Source organism: Zea mays, chromosome 4, assembly GCF_902167145.1.
Source record: "Zea mays cultivar B73 chromosome 4, Zm-B73-REFERENCE-NAM-5.0, whole genome shotgun sequence".
NCBI lineage: Eukaryota > Viridiplantae > Streptophyta > Magnoliopsida > Poales > Poaceae > Zea > Zea mays.
In genome coordinates this window covers 166,189,759-166,205,083 of record NC_050099.1, presented here as the reverse complement: position 1 = coordinate 166,205,083, position 15,325 = coordinate 166,189,759, and the positions used below count along the sequence as shown (strand labels likewise).

General features: G+C 46.1%; 2 protein-coding genes, 1 non-coding gene and 1 pseudogene across 3 annotated transcripts; 3 read left to right on the top strand and 1 right to left on the bottom strand.

The window, feature by feature from the left end:
• Positions 1 to 1,309: 1,309 nt before the first annotated feature.
• On the bottom strand, positions 1,310 to 6,627 carry LOC103655645 (uncharacterized; annotated as a pseudogene).
• A 3,427-nt stretch (positions 6,628 to 10,054) lies between these two features.
• On the top strand, positions 10,055 to 13,974 carry LOC100282837 (ATP synthase subunit O mitochondrial). The gene is made up of 6 exons (NM_001155743.2): positions 10,055 to 10,283; positions 10,470 to 10,523; positions 11,074 to 11,317; positions 12,549 to 12,661; positions 13,347 to 13,433; positions 13,510 to 13,974. Exons 1-6 carry the CDS (start codon positions 10,200 to 10,202, stop codon positions 13,627 to 13,629), a joined length of 702 nt encoding a protein of 233 aa, NP_001149215.1. The 5' UTR covers positions 10,055 to 10,199; the 3' UTR covers positions 13,630 to 13,974.
• On the top strand, positions 13,058 to 13,176 carry LOC111591409 (small nucleolar RNA snoR86). Its single transcript, XR_004858044.1, has one exon. It is a non-coding gene; the product is annotated as a small nucleolar RNA snoR86 (small nucleolar RNA).
• Positions 13,975 to 14,082: 108 nt separating the features above from the next.
• On the top strand, positions 14,083 to 15,093 carry LOC118476971 (uncharacterized). The gene has a single exon (XM_035967383.1). The coding sequence runs from the start codon at positions 14,330 to 14,332 to the stop codon at positions 14,870 to 14,872; it is 543 nt and encodes a 180-aa protein (XP_035823276.1). The 5' UTR covers positions 14,083 to 14,329; the 3' UTR covers positions 14,873 to 15,093.
• Positions 15,094 to 15,325: the final 232 nt, after the last annotated feature.

Sequence of the window (15,325 nt, the reverse complement as noted above, 5' to 3'; positions counted from 1 at the left end):
TGGTGCATGCGCGGCGCGACTCGAGCGCTTTTGGCAAAGCGGCCGGGCGGGCGCTGGTCCGCTGGGGACGCCCGGCGTGCGGCCGGTGTCTGCGTAAATGCACTGGTCCGCACGGTCCGAAATCCGAATGCGCGAGGGCAGGGCAGGGCCGGGGCCGGGGCCGGGGCCCGCACCGCACCGCAGCATGGCGGCGTACGCGTGCACGAGCGTGTGGCTCAGTGGCTGCCTCCTGCCTGGCTGGGTGAATCTGAAGAGTGAAGCGGGCGCGGCGCGCGGCGGCAGGCCGCAGGCAGGTGGGAGAGGGCATGAAGCACGGCCGCTGCCCGCACGGGCCGTGCCGGTGTGTCTGGGTCATCATGGTTGACGTTGGCACAGGTGACGTGTGTACCAACCCACAGTGACAGCGGCAGTGGTGGCATGCATCGAACTCAGCGCTACTGCTGGATGGTACTGCCTGACAGGCAGACTGAAGCGCTGCCACCTAAGAGGCACTAGCTAGCTGACGCGCGACCAAACCAATATGTGATTCGATCATTCGAAGGTTAATTCTTAGCCCAGGTGCAGTGGGCTCCACCAGCAGGCTGCAAGACTCGTCCATCAACGTCAGAAATAATCTGTCACCTAATTAATCACTTGTTGGTTTGTCACTGGCTGTTGGCAATCACCGATTCACGCTTGTGCCGACGTAGAGTTCTACTCCTGTTCACTTGCAGGTGCAGCTGCTGAAGCATGACATGATCCAAAATTTATCAAGGCTCTTACCTTTTCGTGTTGGATGTCCGAGGGTTTCTCTACCCCTCAAACAGGACGTAGAGTCGGATGGAAATGCGTGATGGATCGTCGTCGGGCATTGGCGCGGGGGAGGGAGCGACATAAATGATGGGCACCCGCTCTGGCGGCGCGCGCCGGGTTTATGGCGTGCGTTCCGTTCGCCCTGCCAGATCAGGGTTTTCGTCTTCGCGCACGTAAAAGCGGCTTGTGAACTCATGTGCAGGTGGTGCTTCTGGTCAGTGGTCACGGATCGCTACTGCGCGTCTACTTCACTCCATCGGGGCCAGCGCCGTGTCGCCGGCTCACATGATCCGCGTCAACTCAACCGTCAGCTCACGCGCGCCATGGGTGTACAGACAGACGATGATGGATCGTGCACGTCATCGCAGCCTGCGTGTGGTGTGTCTGTCTGCTGTGTCTCTGCCACTCCCATGCCGGCTTGGCGCGCGGCTTGTCGTGACGATATTTACCGGGCTTCAAGCCTTCAACCATGAATCACTCAAGAATTACTAGTACCACGTAGCTAGCGCAGCTTCAATCAAGCTCCCTGGTTGCGGCGCACCGCGAGACGAGGCTGGAGCTCCTCGTTGCTTCGCTGTGAAAGAGGGCCGTGGCAGAGGCGACGTGAGGTGTGCGGCGTTTTGCCGTCCCAGATGGCGAGCGCAGTAGTCCCCGCATGGCGGTGGTGGTCGGAGGTTGACGACGCGACCGACCTCAAGTTCGGCCCCGTCGCTGGCAGAGGTTGAATGGCCGTAGAGCCCGTAGGTGGCGTTGTAATAAATACTTAACATATATACTAGGTGAGTGTCCGTGCGTTGCAACGGAGACATATAATATCACAGTAACTTATATATAAAATATGTGTATTATATGTCTCCGTTGCAACGCACGACAGCACGGGCGCTCACCTAGTGATCTACTTATAAATTATCATACTATAGGTATATAGATTATATAATTCACTCTAATAATCTATGTTGTTTGTTTGCCTCTCAACTTATTTAAGCTAGATTATTTAATGTAGCCAGGTTTCAGGGCATGTTTGTTTCATCTTTTTTTCAACTTCTAGCCACCAGAAACTGTTGTAGATTGCTAAACACTCAGCTTTTCGACCTGCTTTTGTGAGAGCCGCTTTGGTGAAAACCGTCTGAAATCAACATGATCACAGAATCGGTTGAGCCATCATAATAATAGGAACCTATTACTTCCTAGATACTAAACCATACGGACTCCTTCATACTCATCTACACATAGTTCCTCAGATTCTCTCCATAGCCAAATTATTCTTATAACTATCAGCCCTTAATTTTAGGATTGCATAGCAAGCGACACTATCTACTTATAGGCTAAGCTTAATCTCACAGATATTATAGAATTTAGTTCAACTGAAGCACTAAAAAATCAACATGAGCTAGCTAGACCGGCATCTGTATTTCAAAGAAGAATTTCTAATAGTCGTACGTACTATAACACCTAACAATGAACAAGTTGCACAAATAGAGACAAACCACATACACCTTCAGGTTTGAAGCAACACATGAGGATGTGAAGCACATCAGAGGCCAGGACACGAAGCTCTCCTCCGCCCTCGAATCTCCATGCACATTGAATTGGAGCAAACAGCACCGCAACCACCAGTCAAGCATCCCACATTAGTGCCAGAGTGAACTTGCACGACACCAAAAGCCATCAAGGAACCTATTTTGGGCAACAACAAACAAACTATGCCACTGGCAAATACTTACAGATCCTGTTATCAGTCGAATCGACTCAGAAAAGATGGAGTCACATTTCAGGATTCGACTCAGAAAAGATGGAGTCACATTTCACCTGGAGATAAAACTTGAGAGCACTTCCAGGATGTGTTCTATTTCTATATGCTGACAGACTGCTACAGAAGGCCAGAAATGAGAGAGACCAAAGACCATGGTCGGGCTCACACGAAAAAAACAGATCGGGTCTATAAACACAAGCCCGGTAACCTGTCCACACACAAGGAGGCCCGACACTGAACTGAGCCAATTGCAACCAGATAACAATAGATGACGTAGATAGGCCTAATAAATCTTGCTTGATAATTACAAACCGGACCGATGAAAAATCCGACCGACAAATTAGCAAATAATTCAGGTGAACCACACCGTACAGATCTGATCAAAATGCATAGTACATCAATATGTGGCTTATCACACCATCACCATATCCCTAACTGTGGGAATTCGACCCACAATTGTTCCTTCTGAAAACAACACCTAGTACAGTATGTCTGATCTGATCTCTACAAGTTGAGGAGGAGGATCTTGCTAGCTTACCGATAATGATGCATATTTCAACTATAGGAACTGCAGTTATTGCAAGTGATGACGAAGACGATGAGGGGCTGCTGATCAGGGTTGGCTTGTAGTGCACCTCAGCAAAGAAGCGCTTGATTGTCTTGTTATTACTGCTGCTGCTGCTGCTGCGGGGGCGAGCCTAGAAGTTGATATGGAACCATGCCTGGCCCCGGAATCCCACGCGGCTCTGCTTCAGGGGCTTCACATCATCGAACTCGCCACCCTGCAATGCATACTCCGGTCATGTCCACGACATTGCAGTATAATGCAGATATTTGCGATCTAGTACTAAAGGGCAGACGTACAGGGTGCCTGGCATTGTAGTGGGCGAGAGCCTGGAGAACCTTGGGAATTTTGAAGAAGTTGCACTGATCCCTGCGTATATGCATTTAGAAACCATCCAAATTCAAGCAGGCAATTAGGAGCAATCGATGGGTATACTACATTGTGCGTTCATGCCAATAATTCAGCATATGATACATCACAATATATATAAAAACAAAGTTCTTATGTAATGCAATAATAAGACGGTATATGATAATTATTTCGCGGTAAATAAAATAAAATACTAAATGTATCGGTCCGTCCGAAATAACGCTAGATCTCTTTTTTGTTCCTCACCCAGATTGAAATTTTGGCAGAGAGAAATTGCACAGATGAATTCAAATTGAGAAATGAGGAGCTAGACGCCGACCGTACGTACCATTCCGAGAACGACGACGGACGGGGACGAGGAGTGTGCTTGTTATGTGGCTTCAAGATGCGGTCATGCCCGCGGGCTTTGTTTTGCAACCGTAGCTGCTCCTCGCGGGAAAGATCCGGCAGCAGCTCCTCCAACGCCGGCGCCACGAAATCCATTCCCATCGATCCCATCTCCATCACGTACCGTACCGAGATCAACGACGGACGGGGAGGAGGAGAGTGCTTGGTATGTCGCTTCCGGGTGCGGTCACGCTCGCGGGATTGGTTCTGCAACCGTGGCTGCTCCTCGAGGGAAAGTTCCGGCAAAAGCTCCTCCAACGCCGGCGCTACGAATTCCATCGATCCCATCTGCATTACCCTGATTCTCTTCGATCTCTCTCTTCCCCAACCGCAGCCGTAAGGGATGGGGTTTAGGGAGCTGAGCAGGGCGACATCGTTGGGGAGAGAGCAGCAGCGTTGGGGAGAGGGCGGCGGCATGGGCGTCTGGAGGACGACGAAGAGCGGCGGGCAGTGGTTGCTCGGATTTGGGGGCCGAGGTGAGCGAAGAAACAGGTGGTTTGAGGTGGGGCGCCGATGGAGGGGCACGGATGGGGCACGACGCGTGGATGGGATCGCCGATGGCTGTCGGCGGGTGGGGGCGCGAATCACGGACGCAACAGCTAGGATTGCGTCCTCGACGGCTGACAAAGGAGCGGGATTGCGGAGGGCGCGCTGTTGATTGATGGAAGCCGCGGCGCCATGGATGGAAGCCGCGGCTGAGGCGCTGCTGCAGATGCGGGCGGTTGCCTGCCGGGCGGCTGCGGGTGGCAGAACGCGGCTCTGTGTGGACGCCTACACTGCTAAGAGATTTGTCTGTAGTCTATCATCAGAAGTGTAACCATCAGTTACCCTTTCAATCTAGTACGTCCAGTATTTCTAATTCATCTCGGCCCCGTTTCCGAAGGCTGTTGCATACATGCCGAAGCAGCCGCGAAAGAACGCAACAGACCGGCCTGACGTACGGCACGCGGGGAATGGTTGTTGATGATAGTGTGTAGGGTACTAATAAGGTCGGGTTGTGTTTCTGTATTGGCATATTAGTCGTCACCGAACTACGTCTAAGGCTGTCCGAACCCTAAATCTCTACTTTCATTCGAGCATGCGAAGACGCGCGCGAGAGCAGATGGCGTTGATGTCGTACAACGCTGTGTTTCGCGTTCCATCCATCCTACTGGATGATATATAGCGTGGGGATCAAGTACGCTGTTGCAGCTGGTTTTACGTAACACATACAGACACAGTGGCCCAGCGGGGACAGCCTAACTCTGCTGCACACGATTGGCCTTCAAATCTAATGCCAAAGCAGCAAAGAACTATCTGTCGTCACCGGTTCATGATCATCGCACTCCTCTGTAGGCGTGGTGCTCTTCAGATCAGCACTCGGATCGTCACCTTAGCTTTCGACCGAGATCTGTGATACAGAAACAGCAGAGAGAACTATCGTCACAGTTAAACTTAAACACCAGGGTTCATTAATTCCTCAGTTTGCAGCATCAGGGTTTAGTCTGACTATACATGATCTCAGAGCTGTTGGATGATGAAAGGTGTCGTTTGTACTGCACTGGAAATGTCGAATGTGTAACAGCTGCTGCTATGTTGTCTCTTCGGTTTAGTCTAACGAGGATCGATGGATACGGACGTATGCATACACATATCATGCACGTACTGGTTGATCCGAGTACAAAACAATTATTGGGAGGTTCAAAGTACTATATATATATTATAAGCAAAAACATTCTATCCTATGATGTAAACAATATAAAGAAATACTAATCATGATGTTGAGCGAAAGTGAACACGAACGAAGAATAGATGATCAGACAACATTTAGTGACTTAGAGCATGTATCAGATTATATAATTTAAATTTACTTTGATCTAAGATGGATTCTTTCTCCTATTTAATTAGACTATATATCCTACTAATAATATATAACCGTAACTCGGGAGTGAAGAGAACGAAGGTAAAGGACCATAAACCTCTTCGCCGGGAGCTTGTTTACGGCTCCCCGGGCGGCGGCGATGCGGCAGGCGCTTCCAATTCCAACACGGGCGGCGCCTTCGCCTCGCGCTTCACAGCGGTCCGGCGAGGCGCCCGCCGCCAGCCGCACCACCACCGCGGGGCCAGCCTCGTGCAGTCGTAGCGCTCGTCGGGCCCCTCGGCGTGGCCCGCGCACACCCGGCCGAAGACGCAGGACAGCAGGGTGAGCACCACGACCGCGACGAGCACCCCGAAGAAGGTGCCCATGGACGACGACCCCGAGGAGCTGTACAGAGGCTCGCCGCCCGCGCCCGCGCCCGCGGCAGAGCCCTGGTAGCCGTAGCCCGGCAGAGGCGTGACCATCGCCGGCATCGTGGGCGCGCTGGTGGAGCTCGCCGCCATCGTCGCATTCGGAGCACACGATGTAACAGTGGTGGGTGGGTGGGTGGTGGGTACTGGGTAGTGACTGCCCGACTGGTGAGCTGGCAAGCAGCAGCTGAGTGCTTCAAGTCGTCGTGCTTGCAGGCGGCCCAGCTGCTTTGTGAGCCGGCGACGTGTCCAAGGATTAGAGGAGGAGCGGCGCGGTAAAGCTCAGGGAGAAAGCCTGCGAGGTATGCTTTTCTGTTGATCGCGGCAGTGGAGATCAACATGGAAAGGGTGCTTGGTGAGATGGTTGGTGTAGTACACAAGAACGCGCGCGTCTGAATACTCTGAGGAGCGAGGACACTGTTTTGAAAAGGTGGTAAAGAATGTGAGGACAACCCAGAGGAAGTGCACGCCAAATATATAGACACGGTGTTGGGATCATTTGGTTCCGGATTGGTTCCAAGAGACCACTTCTAATTTATTGTTGTTTAGACTATGTAGAACCGTGACTCTAAAAGAAGGAAAATTATGCTTAAAAGTTCAATCATCATACTCCTCAAAATATTTCAGACGGAGCCAACATAAAACCGATCTACTCTAATTGGCTCTGAAACCAAGCACTATTTTATGCTACGTAATTGTTGCATCGCCTTTTTGCGACAATGGAACACAACTCTCGTCCGCCATGTTGTAATCGTCCGCCATGTTGTAATGGTTAGTACAATCTAGTTTATTTTATATTTTAAATACATGGTTTTGATTATAAATCTAAATATATGATACGTCTAATTATACGATAAAAATATATATCTATAAATACTAAAACAACCTATGCAATTGAATAGAGAGAATAGTATCAAATACCGAATCAATAGGAACTGAATGTGGTTAGGCCTGAATGGCCGAATAACCTTCTATTTATATATAAAAGAAAAAAGATTAATTTTGTTAAAGAGCATACTTAACCAAATCAAATTTATATTAATCTATTAAGAACCTAATGTAGACTACCACGGTTTCACCCTCCGCACTAACACTCTAGGTCCATCCACCACACCGAAAAAATGGTGTAGAGCGAACACTCGAACTCACATCCACTGCTTCAAAAATTTAGAGCTAACCATTAGACCATATAACTTAGTGTTTTGAAATAAATAATAATTATATTTAAATAAATATTTCAATACCTATTTATATGATATATAACAACCGTAGTAAAGTACGGATAACTGGCTAGTAAGTGAATAAGGTATATCAAACTTTAAAAAAACTGGGGAATCTATGGACACTATCTATAGATGAGGAGGGTAATTTGGACTTTTACTTTTGTAGTTAGAAGCACTAAATGCGGGGTCTAATTCAGAGGGGTGGGACTGCAACCATGCCCCGCCGTGCGTTAAAAGTTATAGAAGTAGGTCTTCAAACCAACCTAAATATCTTTGAATGTCTCCAGCAACGTCCTCTATATACATCCTCTATATCCGTCCTTTACAGTCTTCTTTAAAAGATTCCATCTCCTATATCTACTTTCTCTCCAACAACGTCCTCTAAATCACGTCCTCTATATATAAATACCTATATTAAAGACATTTTTTATTTTTTAAATTTTTGTACATAGGTATTTGTCATACTCTTAAATGTATTGTACATATTTTAGTTTTATTAAACCGGTTGTTTAAAGTATTCAAATAGATAGAGAACCGTTTAGAGAAACTCTACATATAGAGGATCCAACAGCGTTCTCTAAATTTAGAGGACCGTTTAGAGGACGTTGCTGGAGGGAGTAGAGGACGTCCTCGTCCTCTAAATTTAGGGTACAGAACCCTTTAGAGGGTCTTGTTGGAGCCAGCCTTACTCCACAACGTAGTACGCACCTGTCGTATCCACATTCGACGGGACAATCTAATATTTTTGCTATCTTTACTGGGTGGATGTCACAAAAATGTTATGTTAGTGACTCAACTCTTATAGTGACTTGTGATTTAGGGCTTGTTTGGTTCGTGTCTAACTGTGCCACACTTTGTCTAAGGTTAGTCGTCTGAATTAAAGAACTAACCTTAGGTAGAAAAGTTAGGGCAAGTGTGACAAATTAGCCAGTGAATCAAACATACCCTTAGTTTCATCTATAAAGATGATAAAAGACTAAATATCTCCATCCGACACACGTGGACCATGACACTGCCCTCGTCCCTGTTTGTCTGCTAAACCTAGTTGTCCAATGTGTAGCGTGCATGCTCCCTACTAATTGTCGGCTCCTCACTATCTATCTAGCGGCTGCCTTCCATCTTCTCCATGGCACGAAAACACCGACAGATGCATGTGCCGGCGCCAAGGCTCTTGGTCGACAAGTGACAACGGCTAATCGACCATGTTGCCCACTTCAAAGAACCAACCGCCAGGCCACCATCATCAAGATTGACCAGTTTAGTAGTTGCTCCTTTGATCCAATCACCATCATCAAGATTGACCAGATTAGTAGTTGCTCCTTTGACCCAATCTTAGATCTATCGCGAGCTAAATGACAGGTTGCATTTAACTTCTCTAGGAAAAAAAAACAATCATGTCTATTTTGTAATAAGTTGGATTCAAGTTATTTCTAGGAAGAAGTTGAAGTTATTTGAAAAAAAAAGAGAAAGAATGGAGGTTGAATTGCACAAGCATGCAAATAACTTAATAGTAACATCAAATCGGAGCAGATCTATTTATGTTTCTTTTAATAAAGTATGAGCATACTCTTGTCTCATTTTTCTCCACTAATATTTAAGCATGAGATACTTCTCGCAATCCCATATGGAACATGCAAAAAAAAAATATGTTTGAATAAATATATCATTTAAGTAAACTATATCTCTATAATATATATAGAAACCGTACGTGCAACGAGCTAGTTATAAACTAGTCAGATATTTGTGCGTGCTATTTTTTCTATATACTCCCTCAGTCTTAATTTATAATTAATTTGACTTTTTTACTAAATTTGATCGGCTTATCTTATTCATTTTTGGGAAAAATAAAAAACTAAATCCATATTTAAAGTATATTATATGCTAAATGATATCACAGTAAAAACTAACAATATTTATGATTTTTTATGAAGATAAATCAGTCAAACTTTGGAAAAAATAGTCAAACGAGTTAATATAAATTGGGACTTTATTTTAATAAAACACAAAAATATATGTATTCATTTAGTTAGGTAGATTTGAAAGTGGAGCTAACAAAAAAAAATTCAAAATCTCACTTGTATATAATTTTACTTTATTTTTGTATAAAACGGAGATGGATAGAATGTGGAAACTGATATTTTAAGGGTGTGTTTGGTTGATGAGTGGAGGAGAATGGAACGACTTCATTCCAGTTTTCTAGATGTTTGATTTCCAACAAAAGAGGAACAGAGCCGCTCCTGGAATCTACATATGAAAATTTACTATAAATAGTTGAAACGCTTCCGCTTCATCAAAATGTCCGGATGCGAGCGCTCTCCTCCCTCTCATCTCCTCTAAATTCATATGACTCTTCAACTAAACAAAGAACAGAGTGACTCCGCTCTATTATACTCTTCAACCAAACAAAAAATAGAGCGGCTATGTTCTGCTTGCCAAATACATAATATAACGGCTATATTCTTAAAAATTAGAATGGAGCCGATCAATTATAGTTAACTCTCCAACCAAATGCAACCTGAATAAAATAGCAGAGAAAAAAGAATAGAGATTAGAGAGTTTAAAGAGGAAATATCTGTCAAGGCCCAACTGGTTGAAATATAGCCCATGAGAAAGCGGTCAAGAAACGGCTCGCTGGGCCGCTCCGGAGGGTCGTGGACTTGTGGTTGCCCTGCCTGCGTGACTCTGAGCCCCCGGCGCCTCTCGGACATAGAGTGGCCTCCCTCTTTTTCCTCGCACTCCGCAAGACGCAAGACCACCTCACCAGCCTCCTCGTCCCCGATCTCCTCCCACCCGCATCCAAGGGTTTCCTTCTCGACCGTGCGGAACGAGCCAGAGAACAGGTATGGCGGCGGCGCGGCACCTCAGATCCGGCCTCCCCCTCCTCCGCGCCCACCTCGCATCCTCCGAATCCGCGGCCGTCGCTCAGGTCTTTGCTCCCTGGCCCCCTTATGGTTAAAACAGATCCATTTCTGTCGATTTCGACTGGCCTTTCGCGCTATGTATCCGATCTGGGATAAATATCCTGAAGTTTTTGGGTCTTCTGCAGGGGAATCTTTAAGTCATCCTTCTGTATGTCCATTTTTGGGGGACTGACGTGTTTGTTCTGATGCAGGTTTCGAGGGGCTTCGCGTCGCAGGCCGCCAAGCCCACCGGGAAGGAGATCAAGGTACTTGACTTATCCGTGATGAGCGAATGTAGTTGTAAAATGGGAAACGATACTGTTTTATTATACGTCTGGGAATGGTGAACTGGTGATAGGCTACTCTTGTCAGTGCATATGTATTATTTGCTGCCCATAGATTATGCAATTATTTCTCTATTATATCCTACCTATTGCTAGGAAACCTACACCGTAATAGGGTTGGATACCATTTGGATGTTATAGTATTTAAACGATGCACACCACACATCAATCACTTATTTAAGTAGTGCACAATTGTTGTAATACTGGATGCAAGTTACTTTTTTTGCTGCTTTCTCCAAACAAAGTTTCTTCATGTTGAGCTTAGCTGTATTGTGTGGTACAGAAGCTTTAGGACAACAAGACACTTTGTGTTGATTGGTTTACATTTCATGGTTTTCCGTAATATATCTGTGTTTGTTTGTGCTGATTGCTGGAGGAAAGATTTTCAGTTAGCTTGTTCTTGGAAGCTGAATATGTGCTTCTCTCTGCATGTCACTGGTAATCTTATTGTCTGTCCAATTTGTGTCTTTAGGTTCCAAAGGCTCTGTTTGGCGGCACAGGCAACTATGCCAGTGCACTGTTCCTCACAGCAGCTAAATCTAATGCATTGGACAAAGTTGAATCTGAGATTAAAGCTATTGTAGAGGCTTCCAAGAAGAGCCCGTTGTTTTCTCAATTCATAAAGGACTTGTCAGTTCCAAAAGCGACCAGGGTGAAGGCTATAGCCGAAATATTTGCTGACGCTGGGTTTTCAGATGTTACAAAGAATTTCTTGGGTATGTTCCCTGCCTAGTCATTTTTTGTGTGCCTAATTAAGTTAAGATACAGTTTCGTGTAACAAGTTAATCGCTTTGATACATTCCAGGGGAAAAAACTGATAAGGTGCTCTTGTCGTGTACATGCCTTACTGATGAACTGTGTAGAACGTATTCAGACATTTACTTGTGCTGTTCCAAAAACTTTTCCATATCGATACGGAGCAAATATTTTTTGGTAGCCATGATCTGCATAATAATTTACCATGTGCAGCAGCATATTTATATTAGTGTCATCAAGTTGTTTGATTAATCATCCTGATCAGTCCCTTGGACTCGATTAGGTACTCCGGCTCGATTAAAGCGACCAGAAACCTGGTCAGCCGGTTAGTCGATGATTAATCACCATGCTGTGGGCACAAATGCGCAATCATCCCTGCCGCTGGTCTTCCTCTTCTTCCTTCCAGCTTTCCCAGCAGTCGTGCCTACTTTCTGACTGCTGCTGCTGCTACGTCGTCCCTGCCTCGGCCACCAGTGCATGGGGGGACGCTCATGTGGTACAGAAAGGAAGCCACCAGCTCTCTTTTCCACCATAGCAAGGTCAAGTACCGCTGGGCCACACCACCAATCCAGGTTCAAGGGAGCACGGAGATGAGCTCTTCTTTCGGAGGCTAGTGATCACTCGGTCACTCCTCTCAGTTTGTCTTTCCTTGTAGTTTGATGCTCTGTTTCTAGTAGCAGGTAGCAATGAACAAGGTCATACCTCTCTATCTTGATGCTTGATTTATACTACATAGTATATATACCTTATAAGTCCTGGTACATACAGCAGAAGACTAGGACTGATTAGGGTCGACTAGTCAACTGATCAATGACTGACTAGTCGCCTGGTCGGTACCATCGTGACTAGGGTTGACTAGCCCGTTTAATAGTGTATTTATAAATGCGGCTGTAAAATCAATTATATGTTGTTACAAAACCAGTTGATTGAAGGATTTCTCGAAAAAAGTTGCTTTGTCTGTTGAATTGGTACTGCCCGGTCGGTACCGTCGTGACTATAAGGTTGATTAGCCCATTTAATAGCGTGTTTATAAATGCGGTTGTAGAATCAATTATATGGTGCTACTACACCCGTTGATTGAAGGATTTCTCTGTTGAATTTTCGTACTTGGCATGATTAGCAAATGTCTACAGTTTGTTCCATGTTTGTCATGTATTTTGACAGTGCCTAACTTTGTGTTGGTTTATGAAGCTGTCCTGGCGGACAATGGCAGGCTGAAATATATTGAACGCATTGCGGAGAGATTTGTTGATTTGACTATGGAACATAAGGGGGAGATGAAGGTTGTGGTCAGGACAGTTATTGTAAGTCGATTTTCCATTTCTTTTCGAAAACAGTATCTTTTCGAACATCTCAGTATTTTCAAATGTTATTTACCATACAGATAAGTTAATAAAAAACGTAGTGCCTCTAGATTACATATGGATTATGGAACATTGCCATACATTGTGTCAAATTCATCACAATTTCAGACTAGATGAAGTATATGCGCTACTCATTTCTTAGTTGCTTTGAGTAATCCACGTGAGCATTTTGGCATGCTTAATCATAGTCGACCAATTAGAGGCATGCCTTGCATATTTTGGTACAAGGTTTTTTTTATTTGTTTCTTTAGCTGGGAAAGATCGTGGGTAATGTGGACCTTTTGGTTTATTGGGTTTGGATGTGTTGATTTTTCGACTAGAGAAAGCCAATTTGCAGAGCAAAGGGGCCATATAAGTGTTGATCTTTGCATTGAAGGTTAAAATCAAGCTCAACCCTGCAGTTCTTCGTTCAAAGTTGTTCTGTTCTATGTCGGCCTCGAACAAGCTGCTGCATCTCTTATCATATAATCACGGATCAAATTCTGATAATATTCACTTGTACAAACCGAGTACAAATCATCCAGAACTTTACGAAGCTTGCCTTCCCAGATTTTCTTTACACAGCTTTACGTATTTTTCCTTGATTATTCAATCTTTTGCTGATACATGTTTCCTCTGCTATTAGTCACTCACCAAGGAGGAGGAGAAAGAACTCAAGGAAACCTTGCAGGATATCCTTGGGGAAAACAAAACTATTTTGGTTGAACAGAAGGTAACTGCTTGAACCACGAGCTTCTTGAGAGTAATATATGAAGGGATGCTCCTCAACTGTGCCGTCTCTGTTGCAGATTGACTACAGCATCATGGGAGGATTAGTGATTGAATTCGGGCAGAAGGTGCTTGATATCTCAATCAGGAACAGGGCGAAGCAAATGGAGGCGTTCTTGAGGCAACCACTTGACTTCTAACAGCCTTTTGGATAAAAGAAGCATCATCGGAATGCAGAGGCTGTCCTGTTGAAGGTTTTCCTGTGTCTGCAATTTTAATCTGGCCTTTTGAATAAAATGTTTCCTCTAACAAGTGAAGGGCACTGTTTTTATTGTCTCGTGGGCCACAGATGCCTGCTGAACAATTTATGTTCATTTCTTCTTTTCTTAAAGAAGCATGCACTAAGAACATGAAGGATGCATGCCATGGAAAGTTTTTGAAAGTCATTGAAACGTATGAGCTCCTCATGCAATGCATTATTCTCCTTATATTCATGGGTTTACATTAAGGTTCATCGATTGCAAATGAAAAAAAAACGCGCTAACAAGTGTCACAATATGTCCCTTGATGTTTGGTTGTGTGTGCTCCTGTACGAAGAAAAAGCGCGCCAAAAAAGTGGCATGTAGTAGTCTAGTACTTAATTCTGAAAAAATAAGTAGAATAGGTACGCCCCTGACGCGTGCCCTTGCTTTCTTCCCTGTTTTGCGTAGGCTTTAGCTTGAGAACAAGAGGCACGTAGCCCCTTGCGAGGGTTCAGGGCGAGTTTGCTTGAAAGAATCAACAAAATCGATCCCCCCCAGGCCACTACTCGGCCGCTCAAGCAACCTTGACCTCTCGCTCACTCTTCCAAGCAACCAATGCAGTTATCCTAAGCTCCCAGCTGCTGCTGCTGCTGCTTCCATGTCCTCGCCGTCTCTCCTCGCTCCCTCACCATCGTTGTGGCTTCTGTTTTCTGTCTACGCGCGTCCAGCGATGCCGTCGTCGTGCGTGGGCGAGACCGGCCTGGTGGCCATGGACTGCCTGGTGGTGTGCTGCTGCTGCCCGTGCCTGGTGCTGCAGGTCACCGTCTTCCTCTTCGTCCGGCTACCCAGGAAGGTGGTCGTGAAGACCAAGAGGGTCATCCTGAGGCGGTGGCACAGGAGAAGGCCACCGGCGCCGTCAAGCGCAGCCGGGCTGAAGCTGGCCGCCCTGCTGGACCTGGACGACGACGGCTTTGAGGCCGCGTTCGGCATGGGAGAGAAAGAGAGGTGCAGGTGCTTCGCTGTCGGCGGCGACGGCGGCGTCGACGTCGACGTCGACGGCGTGTGGGAGGCGATCATTGAGCAGGAAGGGCTCTTCTGGTTCGGGAGCTTTTGGGGCCGGCGTGGGGCGGCTTCTGAAGGCGATGATCGGATGGATGGGAGCTTCAGGTTGCCTGTGGCGCTAGAGCGGGTACGTGAATAGGCGGCTAAGGTTTTTCGATTCACGCAGCGGTGTAAATACGCGAGGGATTTGGTAATTAGCCAAGGGGCTCCCATTCAGAGTTCCGCTGGTCGTGGTCGGCATATATATTTATTTACTCGATGACTCGATCAGTCAAATGCATGTACATAATAGTATCAACATGCCAGAAATAATGGGGTGTTCACGGCAGAATGAGCAATATCACATGTAAATTTAGATATGAACTCCATTGTAAACGGTGGCTGGCTGGCTCCTGGCTGTGCCTCGGTGGCGGTCAGCCGGTCAATCTTTTGCGGATTTGACAACCGACGACGGCTAGCTGTGCTCTCCTGATGATTGGATGACGCCGTCGTCACGCGATATAATACACCACCAGCCCCGGTCCTGTCATTTTGAGGCCTCAGGCGAACTAACCATAGTGCACCCTCTAAACTATATAAAAAATTCTATGAT